Genomic DNA, 16,831 nt, shown 5'->3' with positions numbered 1-16,831 from the left:
GTCAGCTGTTTGGAACTAGTTCGGTTTTGCGGCATCAGATCTGGAACAATCCACGTCTGCAGCCAAGTTTGTTTAAATGCTGCTGCAAGTAAAGGCAGCAGCTGGACCGATTTATTTGAACATCTCCAATGAGGGGGAAGTGTCTCACTCCGAGATGCACTAGACCGCGTCAGCACACAAACAGCCGGTAAAAAGCACCCGACATTAGTAGAATCATTGTCCCGTTGCGTCCCAGCGACCCGCTGCAAAGCTGTTACTGATGCATATCGCTGAGGATATGGTGCCTGTATATACAGTGGAAAAGCCTGGCATTATCCACATGCTGAAAACTATTCACCGCAGTTATGTGCTACCAGCCACGCTGCCTCACCTGTACAACTGTATATGTGAAAAGACCACAGAGAGCTGGAGGGGATATTTTTTTACTACAACAGACCGATGCTACGGGTCATTTCAACGCAACCAATAACAACAAATCGATTAATTCGTAAATCATGTTTGGTTTGAAAATCTGAGATTTTATTTTTAGGTCATATTGCCCAGCTCTAGAATGCAGGTATGAAATGTTACATACTGTCCAAGCCTGGTAGGAAACATTGTTCACAATCTGTGTTTACACTTTGGCTGCTTTGTTGCACCAGAAGACACCATATGTAATTTTTGAAAGTTAGCACAGTGCAAAAGAAGTCTGTCGGAGTGTACAGAGGGCAGTACCTGTGTGTGTCTGTTGTTTGCCAACTGTGCTTTGTAGGGACAACTGCAGATACACGACTCTGATTGTATGCTGGCTTTGTTGGGACCTGCTGCACTGATTCCTGACCAGCTCACAGTATCAAATTAGCAACACTCAACACAGACTTACTGTAACTTAACACCCACCAACTCTCTCACTTTTTCTCCATTTCTCTCTCTCCCTCACACACACACACACACACACACACACACACACACACACAAATAGACTCAGCTTACACTTGAACACTCTTCTCCCTCCATTCACTCCTCTGTGTTCCTCACCATCTCACAGCTCTCAGTCATCTCTCTCTCTTGCTGACTTGTCCGGCCAACTTCTCTCTGCTATTGTGTTGCTAGGTTACAAAGTAGTTGGAGGAGTGGCTTTAGTGTGGTACCACACCCCTGTCAGAGCACACAAGTGGGCGCATGCCAATAGATCCCTGGCGCATGCACACACACACAGTAAAGACACAGAAACCCAAATTCTGCCCTCAGTAGTCATGACAAATAGGCCTATTTGACTGACATAATTACATCAACTTTTTTGTATGTGTTTGTGTGTGAGAGAAAAGAGTGTGTGTGCTTTGGCCCTGGTCAGTTTTAACAAGCATTTGCTATTATCAGGACTCCAACTAATGATTGTTTAATCATGGATTAATATATTAATTATTTTTGCAATTAACAATCTAAAACCCAGTAACCAGTTAAAACAATGGATGATTTATACTTAGACTTGTCAGCACTTAACTCATTTTGATGCTGTTATTTATATGTCCTGCTTGCTTTGCTATGTCATTCTATATGTACTTGCCCCTACCACTTATAGTGCTTTTAAATTGTAAATTAGATGTTTTGTTTGTTTGTTTTTTCTTTCTCTTGCTGATGTGTTTAAAGAAGTCTTTTAAAGTGTATGTCCAATTTCTTTGGTTTTTTGCCTAGATGTTTTTTTAAGAAGCCTCTTCTAACACCTTGGCCAAGGGACTACAGATGAAAAATCGCCTCCTGGATAATCCTAGCATTTTTATACCTTGTGTATTTATTAATTTGCACTGTCCGTTTTTAATAAACTAAACCTAAATCTAGAAATTGTCATAAAATGGTGAGAAAAAAAAGTTTTGGGTCGGAGGTCATGGTTTTTGTTTTTATCTTGTGTGTGAGTGTATGTTTTTTTAATCCCTCTGTGTCCACTCTCTACATTCAGTCTGTTGCTCATGTCAGATCAATTGATGAGAGGAGAAGCTGTAGAGAAGTGAGTAAGAGCAAACTTTTAGACACAGGGAAATGAATGGTTTCACTTTTGTTGCATCTGATATTCCACTGCTCCATTTATGCCCAGAGTGCACTCTGCGTACCAAGATTGTGGTGCAGTGAATAACCGAACAGTATACATATTCCAATAGCGCTCCTAATGACCGGTCCAGCTCCAAAATCATATAAAATCAATACGTGGCGGCACATGTTTTAATCGTGGCATGCTGCCACAAATAAATGAATGCGTGGGAAACCCTGCTTTGGCTGCCTGGTGCAAGTATGCAAGCACTGTTTGAATGTTTAGGAAGGAAGTGTGCTTTGGAATTTAACAATAAAGTTATATCTTAAGCAGGCTATTCCTTGTTCATTGTTATATCGAATATACTCGAGGTATCGTGGCTTGATCCACATGCGATATATAAAATGACTATATCACAAACATAAAAATGAGTAAAAATTGTAAAAATTAGTAAAAATTGACAGTTTTATAAGCCACCTTTTTTTTGGTTCTCTCGCTCTCTCCTACAGCTCCCCGCCTCTCTCTCTCTCTCTCTCTCTCTCTCTCTCTCTCTCTCTCTCTCACACACACACACACACACACACACACACACACATACACAAAGCAGGGCTCTTGCAAAGCTCCAGACTGTAACTATTTAGTCATATTTTATGACCATGGAGCACTACTGCGATTTGCAAATACTACTTTATATCTGAACTTTTTAGCTGTTAGTTTGTTTCCAGCTCACAGAGAATAAATCATAAGGTTTAACAGAGCTGCAGTAACAGTCTAACTTAACTGTGAGCAGGTGAGGTGTGTATTTGTATTTGCAGAGCTCAAATCTTGACTATTTAGTCACATTTAGCAACCACAAAGCACCAGTGCGACTTGCAAATATTAGTAATATTTAAACTTGAGAGCTGTTAGTTTGTTGCCACTCACAGTGAATGAATCCTCGCGGTTAAAGGCGCTGCGGTATCTGTTTAACTGTTTAACACTAAAATCCAACTGTTGACCAGAAGCTTCAAGTCCACAGCAAAAAACATCAACACTTCCTTCCTGGGACATGTCAGGACATTCAAAATAAAAGCACCATGGTTCCCATTTTGGTTTATTTAATTATAAGAATAATTTAGAAAATTTCCTTCTAAACATACTTTATTTAACTTACTTATTTATAATTGTTATTGTAACAGTAGTGTATTCAACTTCATTATATGACAGTAGCTTCTTTATTTAACTTTATCGTAACTGCAGTTCATTCAATAATTTTGTATTAATGTTTTCACTACATTGATTCAGACTGATGTTTCACCCTTACTTATGGTTCTTTATTTGTTATCAAAGGTCCAGTGTAGGATTTGGTGGGATCTAGTGGTGAGGTTGCAGAGGTGAAATTTCTCCTGTGTGCCAAAGGTGTAGGAGAACTATGGTGACTGATGCATAAAAGAAAATGTTCCTATCCATAGCCAGTGTTTGGTTTGTTTCTTCTGGGATACTGTAGAAACAATATGGGGGACTATGTGGAGGAGCACCCACTTCACATGTTGAAATAAATGGCTCATTCTAAGGTAACAAAAACACAATGACTCTTTATTTTTAGGTGATTATAAATTAATAAAAACATAGTTATGAATATGCCATTCAGGCCAATAGATGCCCTTAAATCCAACACAGTGGCCCTCTAAAAATAGACGGAAAAAAATTGAGCCAAAATGATAAGTCAATTAAAAATAATTCTTAATAATCAACTATTTTGATGATTCATTTATCATTTTTGAAGCAAAAATGCCAAATATTTGCTGATTTCTGGTTCTCAAAAGTGAGAATCCGTGGCAGGTTAATCAAAAATTACAGAAATCACAAGGCACAGACCTAACATGATTAACAGATTAATTGAAAGAATTTTGAAAATACTTGTATGGTAATAAATGGACCCACATTTACAGACACTGCAGGTGTGTCATTTGAGATTCTAGTCGACGCTTGCACACTTTTATTCCACTCATCCATTTATGGATTTACTCTATCAGCTTTCCGTCCATGCATCCATTATAATCCCATCATCCATTCACCAATCAATTTATCCAGGAATCCATCCCAGCCAGGATTACACTCCATGAATAAAACGTGTTTTTACTGTTTGATGGAAAGTGCTTTCGTTCCATTCTGCGTCATTCAGTCTGAGGTGTGTTGCACTGCAGTGAAAGTGTTCAATTCAGTCCACTTGTGCAGTAATAATGTATGAGTAAAATAAAATGAGTGTTGTCTTGGACACTTTTTGTGATTATAACATTTTGTCAGCGTGAAACTTCAGCGTGAATGACTGACAATATGTGATCTGTTTCGTTTGTTTGAGCCAAAGGATGAAGTCAGACAGATGATTTGGACACATTTGCATATTTGTTGTGAGTGAAGCACATTGATCCTACATTGTGTGAAATGTGCTATAGAAATAAAGTTGACTTGACTAAACTTGACATTTTGCAGCGACATCACTCATGCAATGACCAAATAGTACGATGTCATCCACCCTTTCACTCCTCTCAACTCATCTTAGTGTGCCAGTTCACCTCACTGTTAACTAGGCTTGGGGGTTATCACAGTATACCGGGGTATTTAAAAATCCTGAGGGTACGTTTTTCAATATCATCATAAACACAGGCACTCATTAAACGTAGAGTATGTAGTGCACAGCATGCACCTTAGTCTCTGGTCTCTACTGGTGAAACAAGCAGCTGAGCTGAAAGACACTGGGACACCTAGTGGTGGAGGGAGAACTTACGCTTTGTGATATTGGCAGAAATCAGCATGTTAGCCGATACAATATTTCATTTTAAAGCCAATATCTGATAATGTCGATGGCCTGCCGATATTATTGTGCATGCCTAGTTATAGAAATGTAAACAGCCGGCGGCCACCAGCTGTTAGTCCCCGCTGAGAATATCTAACTCAGAAAAATATGGATTCATTTTGATTAAACTACAACTGGTGATTGTTTGAGCAGTGGACTTACAAACTAGATTACTAGCAAGAGTAACCAAGATGCTTTGGGTGAGTTTTATTTCGTTTCTGTCAATTTCAAATGAGGTTTGTTTTATGATGAGTTTACGAAGCAATTAAGCCTCGTCAGTCTTCCATGACCGAGAGAAAGTTGAATTCAAAAGCTGTACAGTTCCTTAGTAAGGAATATAGGTGTGAGAATATTACTGTCTGAACATTTTGTGGGTTTATATTGTGTATTTATCAGGACTGTTAAACTATAAAATATTTTAAATTGCAATTAAATGCAGAATTTCAATAGTTAGTGGCAATTATTTAATTTTTTTAGCCACATTTTCAATCAATTATTTTGCATTACAAAAATGTATGTCCACATTGGCAAGGTAAAGCAGTTCTTACCAGATTGTCTTGATTAAGAATCAAATGACAGCAAAAACTGTATGGGACTAGCATAAAGTGGGTATAACTGTAAAGGGGAGACTCACGGGTACCTATAGAACCCATTTTCTTTTTTTAAAGATATTTTTTGGGTGTTTTGCCTTTAATTGATGGGACAGCGAAGTGTGAAAGGGGGAGAGAGAGAGGGTGACATGCAGCAAAGCGCAGAGGCTGGAATCAAACCCGCAGCCGCTGCGGCGAGGGGACACAGCCTCTGTACCCCTAGAACCCATTTTCATTCAGATATCTTGAGGTCAAGGGACCCCTGTGAAATGGCCAGAATGTTTTTCCATCGCCAAAATTAAGCCTGACTTTGGAGCACGGTGCCACTTGATTCATCGGGTCCTGTAGTTTCAAAACTAAGCCCGGTGTAACCTTTTAAAGACGGGAATATTTGCCCTGTTTTTTTTTAAAAAAAAAAAACAAACATTATATACAGACCTTCATCTCATCAAGATTAACTCTTTAAATCCTAAATTGACATCAATGTTCTTTTGCCCATTGCAATAATGTTTACCTTAGAACCCTGAGCAGATTGGTTTGATGTCTTTCAAAAATGTGACAAAGGGAAATGAGGAAGAAAGACCCCACAAATTGCATGAAATTAGTTATTTAGAACTTTTTTTTTCTTTTATTATCATAATTATACAATTAAATTCTGGTAGTGATTTATGATTATTTTAAGCAACTTTTGGGTCATTTCCTTGTTTATGTTTTTTATTTTTAAACTTTATTCTATTTTTTTTTTTACCCTGATTTTCAGGCAATTTTATTGCAGTTTTTTACTACTCCCTTGCTAATTTTTGGCATGATGAAAATGAAATCAGGTCTATTTGCACAGGTTTCAAACGTGTTAATGCTGACAGCCCTAGTATTAAGTAGTGCACTTCTTTTCAAGAGGGTATGAAGGTATGAAATACTAAATGCCCACTGTTAACCCATCTCCATTTATCCACGCTAGAAATCCATCCACAAAGCCAGCAATCTATTCCTCCATTCATATGTCTACTCATTCAGCCAACCATTCCCTCCATCAGTCTATTCATACATGTTCTCTCATCCATTCATCCATCGAGCCATCTACTCTATAATTCATCCATCCACCAAACTACTTTTTTAACTATTCATCCGAGCCTACTCACCATCAGTAGTGCTGGACTGTAGTCTCTGGCAGAGTCCTTCTGTGCTTCCGTAGCTGTCCTGGATCTTCTGCAGGGCATCGTTCCCTCGGAGCTCCATCAGCTCCCTGAGCTCTGTCACTGTGACCCCAAAGTCTCCCCCTGCATGGCTGCCATCTGCCCTTCCTCCTCCGCCTCGTGTCCCTTTGGGATAAAACTCCACTGCACTGTTTGCCATTTCCCCCATAGTGGCTGTTGTTGACATGTCAGTAAGGTTTTTCTCTGTTTTGGTCCTCCGCTCTCTCTGCGCTCTGTCCTCAATTCAGTTCCCCTTTCGTTTGGTTGGTGGAGAGTTGTTCATGTGCTCAATAATAAGAATCTTGTTTTGATCTCTTACTTAAAAAATGTGCAATTATGATGATACACGTAACCCCTTTTTTAATTTCATTTAAGGGCGATGAGGGGACGTTTCTATTTTTTCTCCTGACTATCTTGGCCTAGCCTCCCGCTGCTCCTTTAATTCTCCATAACAGGCAGAGGAGGGTGAGGGGTATCAAGGACAGCAAGCAGGGGCCCTTGAGAAGCCTGACGTCTGAATGAATCCAGCTTTCTTTTCCGTCGTCTCCTCTGCGACTCCGCTCTTTCCTCGTTTCTGTCCCCCTCCCTCCAGGGTCACGGCCAGTCCATGGACAGATGGACGGACGGGTTGACAGACTTACAGACGGGGATGGAGGGATGATGGACGGATGGAGAGAGGGGCGAGCAAGGCAAAGGCGGCTGATAAATCAGAGACAGGAAGCGGATCCAGTTCAGAGGTAGCTACTGCTGCACCACCAGGACCTGAGAGAGAGGAAGAGACAAAACATTACCACTCAGTTTTATCGATCTCACTCACAAACAGTATGCTCAGACTGGATTCAGCTGTGAAACTTCTTTTGATGCAGTGGTTACCAGTAACACACCAGTCTTCATCTGTAATAATACACATGTATTTGAACTATGCAGTCATTTAGTAAATGGTACAAACATGAGAAATTTGATTATCTGTACACCTAAGATCATTATTGGTATAATAATAGCCCTGAAAGAACACTTCAAGGAGCTGTAAATGACATTCAGAGAATATCCATGATTCAGAGCCTGTGCAGGGATTGTCTGCACATGGCTAGTTAGCCACAAGCCCACAAGCATTTAAATTTTGTATTATTTTGTAGTGACCAAAAGTAGAATTACACCATTCAGGTCTGTCACGATGCCCACATGCCCAGACAGACTTTTCCCCATTGACTTACATCAGGGAAAGAGATGTCTGTAAATCAGTGGATAATTTTTGTGAACTTCAAAACCCCCACGAAATGAGTCATTTCACTATCTGGATTTAAGCCATCCAGTTTAATAACATATGGGAAGTCTAAAAGAGCCACAAGATTCCATTTTTTAGACCACCATTCAAGTTAGCAAAGCACAAAATTCGGTCAACCTCATGCCTCAAGGGCCTGTAGCTCCAGGTATTTTATACCTGAAAAAGAGCTTTTTTTTGCCTCATGCGCCATTGAGCAGCTCTCAAAGGAATGAACGTGGCCTCGCCTCCATGGCTATATCCAGACTTTCTTTAATACATCCATAGCTAGTTGCTAAAGGTGCTAACAGCATGAACAGTGCTAACAAAAGCAACGGTGCTGACAGCGCTAATGGTGTTAACCTGGGGAGAAAACTAGAGTGTCGGTATTACGCGTTTGTGATGAAGCCATCACCCTTATCAGCGATAACCACCTGTATCCACCATGTAAGTGCAGTGTAGAGTGGCGGCGATAATATAGTCAATGGGACACACACGACTCACAAGCACTAACATGCACTTGTGGCTGGAACAGCTTACCACAACAAGCCACAGAGAAGCTCGGTTTACACACAGAGTTAGCGTGACTTCATTCTCTGCTTTAGATGTCTTTTTAAATAGCAGAGCATATAGTGGTTTACTGTTATATTGATGTTCTGAATGTTAAATACAGAAATTGTGAAACTTTGCTCAGTTTCTCTACACATTTAGCATTTGTCTCACTTCATGCAATGTTTAGACCTACAATCATTAGTTTTTGTGTCCACTTTGCAGCAGCATTTCAAGTTGTGACTACAACACTGACATTAGGGTTGCCAAAAAAATAAAACTCAGATGGGGTGGGTGATATGGCCGTAAAATTAGATATTTCAGTGTATTTTTGCAGTAACGATATTCTTGATAATATGACAAAATACTGTTATAATAGCTATGCCACCAACTATCACCAGGTCTTTATGAGGAATTTAGAGAGGTTAGCTCCTGTTTTAACATCGTTGAAGTATTAAACATTTATCATAAACATTAACCTGGCCAACGGCACACATCAACATTAGCCGTTTTAATATTTGCTATTAGCCAATAGCTACACAAGCCATCTGTTATGCTATCACTTCGCTAGCAGCTAACCTCTTACAATGAAACGACTAACGCCTGGAACACAGTGCATGCGTGAGCAGCCCGTGACGACAACATCGCCAAACTGCACAATCTTAATTCTCTAAAAGAAATCAGACAATCTCCTGAATGTTGCTTTAATCCACTAACCATTATGCATATGGTGCTCTAGTGAATACTTAAAGAAACATGTTTTAATGCTTTTTTTGGACAACCATGAATGGAGTTCTGCAGCACAAGTCATTGTTGCTTTTGGTCTTTCATGGGACTTATAGGTAATAAGAACTACAGACTATCTTGCAAATGGTTCACATCAGGCGCAGTACATGGCTTAAAAAATGTCAGCCATGAGGAAAAAATAAGGGAGTGGGGTGGGGTGGGGTGGCAGGTGGGGCATATGGCCTCCTACCCCAGCCCCCAGGAAGTATGCCAGGCTTTGAAGCCAGTTTTCTTAGTGGCCAGACAGTGTAATTACACCGTCATGCAATGCCCTGCAGCCCAAAAACACTTTTACCCATTCACTTACATGGCGATAGAGAGATCTGTAAATCAGTCCATACATTTTTGGAGCGTCACAATTCTCGCAAAATGCTGCTTTTCACAATCAGGACTTGATCCATTCGACCCAATAACATGTAGAAAGTCTAGAAGAGGCCCATGATTAAAGCCTCTTGTCCCCATTCAAGTTAGCAGAGCACCAAACTGGAAGTTAGCCATTTGGCTGTGATCAGCCGAGCTCGACTGCCCTAAGTCTCCAGTGTGTTTGCTCTGTGGGCCACATAGCGCAGAAGTAGTGCCAATCATCCCCGGATCATCCAGGTAATTTTATATGCTGAACCATTTTTTCTTCATGTGCCACTGAGCAGCTCTCATACAAATGAATAAGGGTCCCATGTTCAACACTGTACCCAGTTCACTTAATACATCCATGGGCCATTGTGATCTCAACTAAACACCTGCAAAGTTTTGTGTCTGCATGTTGTAAAGTTATCGCACTGACAATAAGAGTTCACAGACAGACAGTCATATAAAAACCTGCAAACTACTCAAAACTGCTCTTGTGGCAGTTCCTGCGAGAATAGATATAGGTGTCAACAGGACCATAGTTTACAATGACACACACAAACTCTCAAACTTACTAAATAATACCAGCCGTCGCTGCATTGTCATGGCTGGTAGATTTGGGCATTACCACTGTGTTATAGCGGGGTATTTAGAAATCCTAAAGGTGGGGCGTTGGGTGGCTCGGTGGATAAAGCAGGCACCCCATAAATGAAGGCAATGTCCTTGCTGCAGCGGCTACGGCTTCGACTCCAGCTCGCAGCCCTTTGCTGCATGTCATCCCCTCTCTCTCCCGCTTTCACATTATCAGTCTTCTGTCCTGTCTAATAAAGGCAACAATGCCAAAAAATAACCTTTAAAAAGAAGAAAAAGAAAAAGAAATCCTAAAGGTTTGTTTTATAAATACAGGCACTCATTAAACTTATTGTGTGTAGTGCACAACACACACCTCAGTCTCCAGTCACTACTGGTAAAACAGGCAGCTGAGCTGAAAGACACTGTGACACCTTGTGGTGGAGGGAGAAGTTTCAGGACTGTAAACAGCCAGCGGCCAGCAGGCAGAGAGAGACTGTGGGTAATAACAGCATTTTTTTTACATCTGACTTGGTGAATTAAGGATTTGTTTTGACCAAACTGGAGCTGGTGATTGTTGGAACAGTTGACTTACTAACTAGATTACTAGCAAAAGTCAACAACACGGTAGGTGATTTTTGTTTTGTTTCTGTCAAGTCTGAATGAATTGTGTTTTATGATGCATTAACAAGGTGATTAAGCCTCCTCATTCTTCAGTGACCGAGACAAAGTTGAATTCAAAAGCTACTTAGTTGTATTTCTCTGTTTAATAAGGAAATGGGTGTGAGAATATTACTTTTCTTAACATTGTGTTGGTTACTATTGTGTATTTATTAGTTTGAAAAGCTGAATTAAGTAGCGCACTCGCAGTCCGGAGGGTGACAGTTAGCGCTGCATATTCATAGCATCACATACTATATACCCCTGTGAAATTTCAGGAAGGTATGAAATATTACATACTGCCCAAGTCTAATAGCATAATAAAGATTAACAACATTTGCTCCTTTAGTTCAACCAACGTAATGTTACTTCAAACCAGGTAGGTCCAGCCCATCCACATTGTTTCAACCCATGCCCAACCCTGGACACATCCACACGCCTTGTTGCTGCAATTAACTCCCGTTCGATTCATTGGGTCTAATAAGAGGCAAGTGAGACCTGAAAGAGGGAAATTTCCTGAAGTGTGCTGCTCTTGTTGAATCCCCTGAAAAACAATTTCCTAATCACCGAATTAACATTTCAGCCCAACTCTGGAACTGATTTAATTGAAATCTGACACAGATAGCGTTCAGCGGCAGAACGACAACTTTAGCCACACAGAGTGAGACGAAGCATGAGCAAATTTGCCCAAAACTAAATATTCTCAGCATCACATACAACACAACGTATTTCTGATTGCCCTTTTGGGATGTTTTTCATAAGGATGAGCATGAAAAACTGAAAGAACCAAATATCATCATAAATTCTTTTTCTCCTCCCTCCTCTCCCCTCTTCCCTCTCCCTCAGCTCCCTCTGCCTCTTGCATCTTCTCCCTCTCTGCCCTGCCATGCCTCTATCCTGACTGAGAGTGTTAGTTTATGACTGAGTCACTCTGCTCTGCCTTTGAAGCTTCCTCTCGCTCTCCATCTTTTCTTATTTGCCTGCTCTCCCATCTATCTGTATTTATCTATATAGGTATACATCAGTTTTTTTCTTTTTTTACATGCCTCAGTTTGCGGTATCTCATCTGTTGTTATTATTTTACCATCCTCTTTTCTCCTCTCTCTTGACTCCCTCATTTTGTTGCTATCCCTGTCTATCTGCTTCCTGCTACTGCAATCATTTATTTACTCAGCCAGTCATGCATTTTCTTCCCATCCCGGTCTCTTACTCACTGATTCTGTCTGATTTTATAACACTCAGCCTCCCCAACTATTGCAACTAACTATGACCACGTCTCTGTTTGCCTCAGATCTTCGATGTGTACAGTGCACATGCGAGTTACATAAATTGCAAAAAAAAAAGTCTTTGTTACTCAATTTGTTATGCCTTTCTAGCTCTTACTCATACATAAATACAGTCCTCTTTAGCCACAGGACACAAGCATCACAAATGTACAGTACACAAAAAGACACTAACACTCATGCCCAGAGACATCGCTTGTATGATCGCTGACATAACACACACATACACACAAATGTGTCATACACCACAGTGCTTTCAAAATGAAAGTAAGACAGAGGGAGAGGAGGAGGAGTGGGGGGGGGTGTGCCGGCTGAAAATGTGTTTGAACATGAAAAGAGTCAGACAAAAGGTCACAGCAATCCTCAGCGGCCTGCCCATTTATCCTGAATGCTAGCCCTGCTTCTCCGCACACCATCCCTCAGGGGGTCGGAGCAATTTGATTGTATTTTTGTTGCTTTTTTTTTTTAAGAGAAAGTGGCCCACTCTTTTACCTCAGGTATTTTCTCTTTATCGCAGAAGGAAGAAAGTTGAGTGGGGAACACACGGGAGAGAGGATCCTTTCGAGATTTGAGTCTGCACTGTAAAATAATCTCCAATTGCCTTGAAAAGTGAAAGTGAATATAACTATATATATGTTTTCAGTTTACTTGAAATTTAGATTTATTTACTAATTTTCTTTAAGTTGCTGTAACTTAAAAAAGATGACCAAAATCACATTGTTCTTTCTTAGTGTTAGCAACTTGGGTAGTCTGACTTAGCTTGATCATGACAAAGAGGATTTTGCTAAGATTTCAGAGTTCTGTTTTGTTAACATGTTTGAGAATATTTAAATATGACTGACTAGTACACTAAAAAAAACTTCAAATAATTACTTCAATCGGTAATACATAAATTAAGTCAGTTTTTTCAAATCAAGTCATCAAGCTTGATCAACACAACTGATTGGAAATTGAGTTGAGAAAACTTAATTCGTTTACATGTTAATAATTGAAGTAAGGATTTTAATTTGGTCAACAATTCTTTTTTTCAGTGTATGAAGCCAGCAGAGTACATAATGTAGCACAGTGAACTTGGTTTAACTTGTCATTTATAAGTTGAAACAACTTCACAAAATTAAGTATGACTAAATTTTAAGTAAACGTACACATTAAATTATAGTAAAAAGTAAACACTGATTAAGATTAATAGTAATATTTATTTACATTTTTCAAGGGAATCTATTTCCTACATTTTTACATTTTTACAGCACACTTGTAAAATGAATCAAACTTTCAAAAGTATTTGTGAAGTGTAAGCAGTAGGTGTAGGAGGTGATGGACCAAGTTTTGATTAATTTATTAAAAGTAAGTTAGACCTATCCAGTATTTTCAAACCTGAGGGTTAAGCCTTTTCTACAAGGTCACAGCATAAATCTGAGCGGTCTCAAGATAATTTATATTTGGAGAACTGAGGTTGTATCAATTTTTAAACTGAATTTTGCTTTTTGTGAAATACTGGATAATTTTAACAATCGAGGAAGTGAATGTCCTTGGTGAAAATGCTAGCAACTCATCTGAAACTATAATACTTTCCTTTTAAAAATGGGATCATAACCTAAAAAGGTTAAAGTTGCTAAAACTTAGAATTATTGATTTAATTAGACTTGTCATTTTGTCAGTTACAGAAACTTCACAAAATCAAGCAGGCCTACATAAGACTAAATTTTAAGTAAACTTAACAATTAGGTGCAAAGCAAACATAAATTAAGATTATTATACTTACAATATTCAAGACAATCAGTTTCCTAGTATTTGTAACTAAAATTAACTTGTCAGATTTTACAGTGGAGACCAGCACTATGCTTTGACTGTGTGTGTGCATGTGCGTGTGTGTGTGTGTGTGTGTGTGTGTGTGTGTGTGTGTGTGTGTGTGTGTGTTAGACAGGGCAACCCAGGCTACATCCACACACTTGAGCACATGTGACTTAACGAGTATGTGTGCACTCATCTGTACTTCTCGAGCACACGATGGTCATCATAGGTGGCTGTTCACATTACTGCTCTGCGAGTGTGTGTCAGTATCTCGTCTCCCCCCGCCTACACTGGCTAGGTCCACCTGTGCACCTGCAGTCCTACTTTCTGACAGGCATCTGAAGGGGTCACCTCTGGCGGGGGCCCTTGTATCTGGGCTGCTGCCTGCCGTCGCTGGCTCGGCGCCAGTCACACACTTCTGTAATGCCCAGCGGGAATAGCACACTTAGAAGTGTGGAGCCAACAGGGCACAGATATCTGCATTACTGTAGAGCACATTAAGGCAACGGGATAGTGCCGGCGATGACGAGGAGGATGACGGGGGACAGTTTGACAAAGGGAGGGGCATGCGATTGGAGATAGAAAGAAAGGAAGAAAGAAAGAAACTTTCAATTTTGAAATTCTTTACTAAAACACCAACAGGAAAGATGCCTTTCCAATCGTCCACTCACTGACACACATGCGCATGCATGCATGCACGCATGCACGCACGCACTCACGCACACAGAAAGAAAGAAAGACTTATTTTAGACTGTTGATGTCCACTCTGATGTGTATTCATCTCTCTTGCATCTCACACACATGCACACACACACACAGTGTCCCATGTCTGTCCCACATGAGCCACTACTACTCCACCTCCACCCAAAGCAACATGCACGCACACACGCGCACACCCACACACACACTTGATGCCTGCAACTGCCAGCAGCAAAAGTGTGGAGCCAACAGGGCACAGATATCTGCATTACTGTAGAGCACATTAAGGCAACTGGATGATGCCGATGATGATGGTGAAGTTTTGAGGAAAGGAGAGGCATAGAATTGGAGTTGGGAGGAAAGAAAGAAAGGAAGAAAGATGGTACAACTTATGACTGATCAGTGTCCACTCTGATGTGCATCCATCTCTCTTGCATCTCACACACATACACATACACATGCACACACGCACACACACACACACACACACACACACACACACTCAGTGTCCCATGTCTGAGACACTATCCACCTCCACCCAAAGCTACACACACACACACACACACACACACACACACACACACACACACACTTAATACTTGCAATTGCCAGCAACAGTGCACTTGTGTGCAGGAATGGTCCCCCTGAAACACTGTGTCTGCCACACAAAACGACCTTTCCTGGTCACCTTCAGACGTGCCTGAGCTTCATCCCTCTGCTCATCCTCAACACATATATGGCAACCAAAGGAGGTCCTGATCACAGCGGAGGAACTACAGTCAGTAGGCCTACTGAAGATGCAATGAGAGAGAGAGAGAGAGAGAGAGAGAGAGAGAGGAGCCTATGGTGCGCCACATGCCTACCCTATGTCCCTCCGCAAGGTTACCGGCCCGGCCCACTCTGCCCAACTCAAAGCGGCCCTGAACAGGACGACTTGTGAAGGTCCCTCCGGCCAGAGATCATTAGCAGATCACATCGACCCCCCCGCAGCTGAGCGCTGCAGGTGCGACGCGCCGTAACCGACACAAACAACGCAATTGATACCCAATAGCTCCCCGGCCGGGTACACTGGCTACTAGCGCCCGGGAACAGCGAGAGGCAAGCGGCAGGGCTCCATCCGCTGACACGGGACACAGATGGATGGATGGATATGCATCATTACCTCCACGGTCACAAGTGCGCGCGCGCGCGCGCACATACATACACACACACACACACACACACACACACACACACATGTCATAGCGCTGTTTGCCAGGGAATTATGGTATGTCCTGCTGTATGGGCTGTTACTCCGGCAGACTAAGGCCTGGGATGAGGACTTGCCACATGAGGCCCTGGTTCACATCAAAAACATCCATGCTACATGCTATCAATGAATCACAGCACGAGCAATACATCTTCCCTAATAAAAAACGGCGCTCGGGCGCCCTGGGTAAATAACAGTCACGCACGCGGGCACGCACGGACTCTCCGACTCACCGTGCAGGCCGAGCTCAAGGACATCAGCATCAGCGCGCGGGCGGGGAGGCAGAATCCCCGTTAATCTGCGTTTGCGTGGAGCGGAGAATGTCCCAGACCGGATGAGAGTACACAGAGGGGGGGGGGGGCCGGGGCTGCGCCAGCTCCGGTTGCCCTGAAGGAGTGGAGGGATGAAAAGACGACGACGGTGCTGATGAATATTCCGCTCCGCGCGGTCACCTGACGGTCGGTCGGCGGAGTTCTGCGGCGGTGGAGGAGAGAGAGAGAGACAGAGAGAGAGAGACGGGGAGAGAGAGAGGATGCGCCGGGTTGAGGGTTTAAACACCTCCGTTTGTGGGGAGGGGGGGCAGTCCGCGCTCCGAGACCAGGGCTAGCTGCTCCCGGCGGTCAGAGCTGCTAATTTGACAGAATTAGGTTAACTGTTAAGGGCACCGGGAGAAAAAGAAAAGAAAAGAGACGCCGCGGTGAGAGGAGAAGCTCATGCGACATCTTTGGAGGAGGAGGAGGAGGAGGAGGAGGAGGGGTTGAGCCACTGCGAGAGCCCGCGCGCACAGGAGCTCGGTCGCAGCATCCGCGAGATGAACCGAGCGGGGCGGAGGGGAGGGGGGGCTGTATACGTCAACCCCTACCTACTCGGCTGCGTGATGACGACAGCAGACACACCGCAGTGGATGCTTTGTGTGGAGGCCGTTATCAGCTGCTGTTTGAAAACCGACATGCATATGATCAGGAACAAGCCTTTTGGCTTGCTCACTTTGTCATGATTACTTGCTAGATGGGG

The 16,831-nt window shown here is 42.0% G+C and overlaps 1 protein-coding gene across 1 annotated transcript in view; it reads right to left on the bottom strand.

Annotated features, from left to right (window-relative positions):
* atp2b3b (ATPase plasma membrane Ca2+ transporting 3b) overlaps positions 1 to 16,595 on the bottom strand; it is a 72,757-nt gene extending 56,162 nt beyond the window's left edge. The window contains 2 exon segments of the mRNA XM_042491530.1: positions 6,571 to 7,386; positions 16,051 to 16,595. Of these exon segments, the coding sequence (XP_042347464.1) occupies positions 6,571 to 6,811 (241 nt within the window). The 5' untranslated portion in view covers positions 6,812 to 7,386; positions 16,051 to 16,595.
* Between the last annotated feature and the right edge of the window lie 236 nt (positions 16,596 to 16,831).

Source organism: Plectropomus leopardus, chromosome 8, assembly GCF_008729295.1.
Source record: "Plectropomus leopardus isolate mb chromosome 8, YSFRI_Pleo_2.0, whole genome shotgun sequence".
Lineage (NCBI taxonomy): Eukaryota > Metazoa > Chordata > Actinopteri > Perciformes > Serranidae > Plectropomus > Plectropomus leopardus.
Note: the sequence above shows the minus strand (reverse complement) of the source record. Positions and strands in the feature narration are given on the sequence as shown.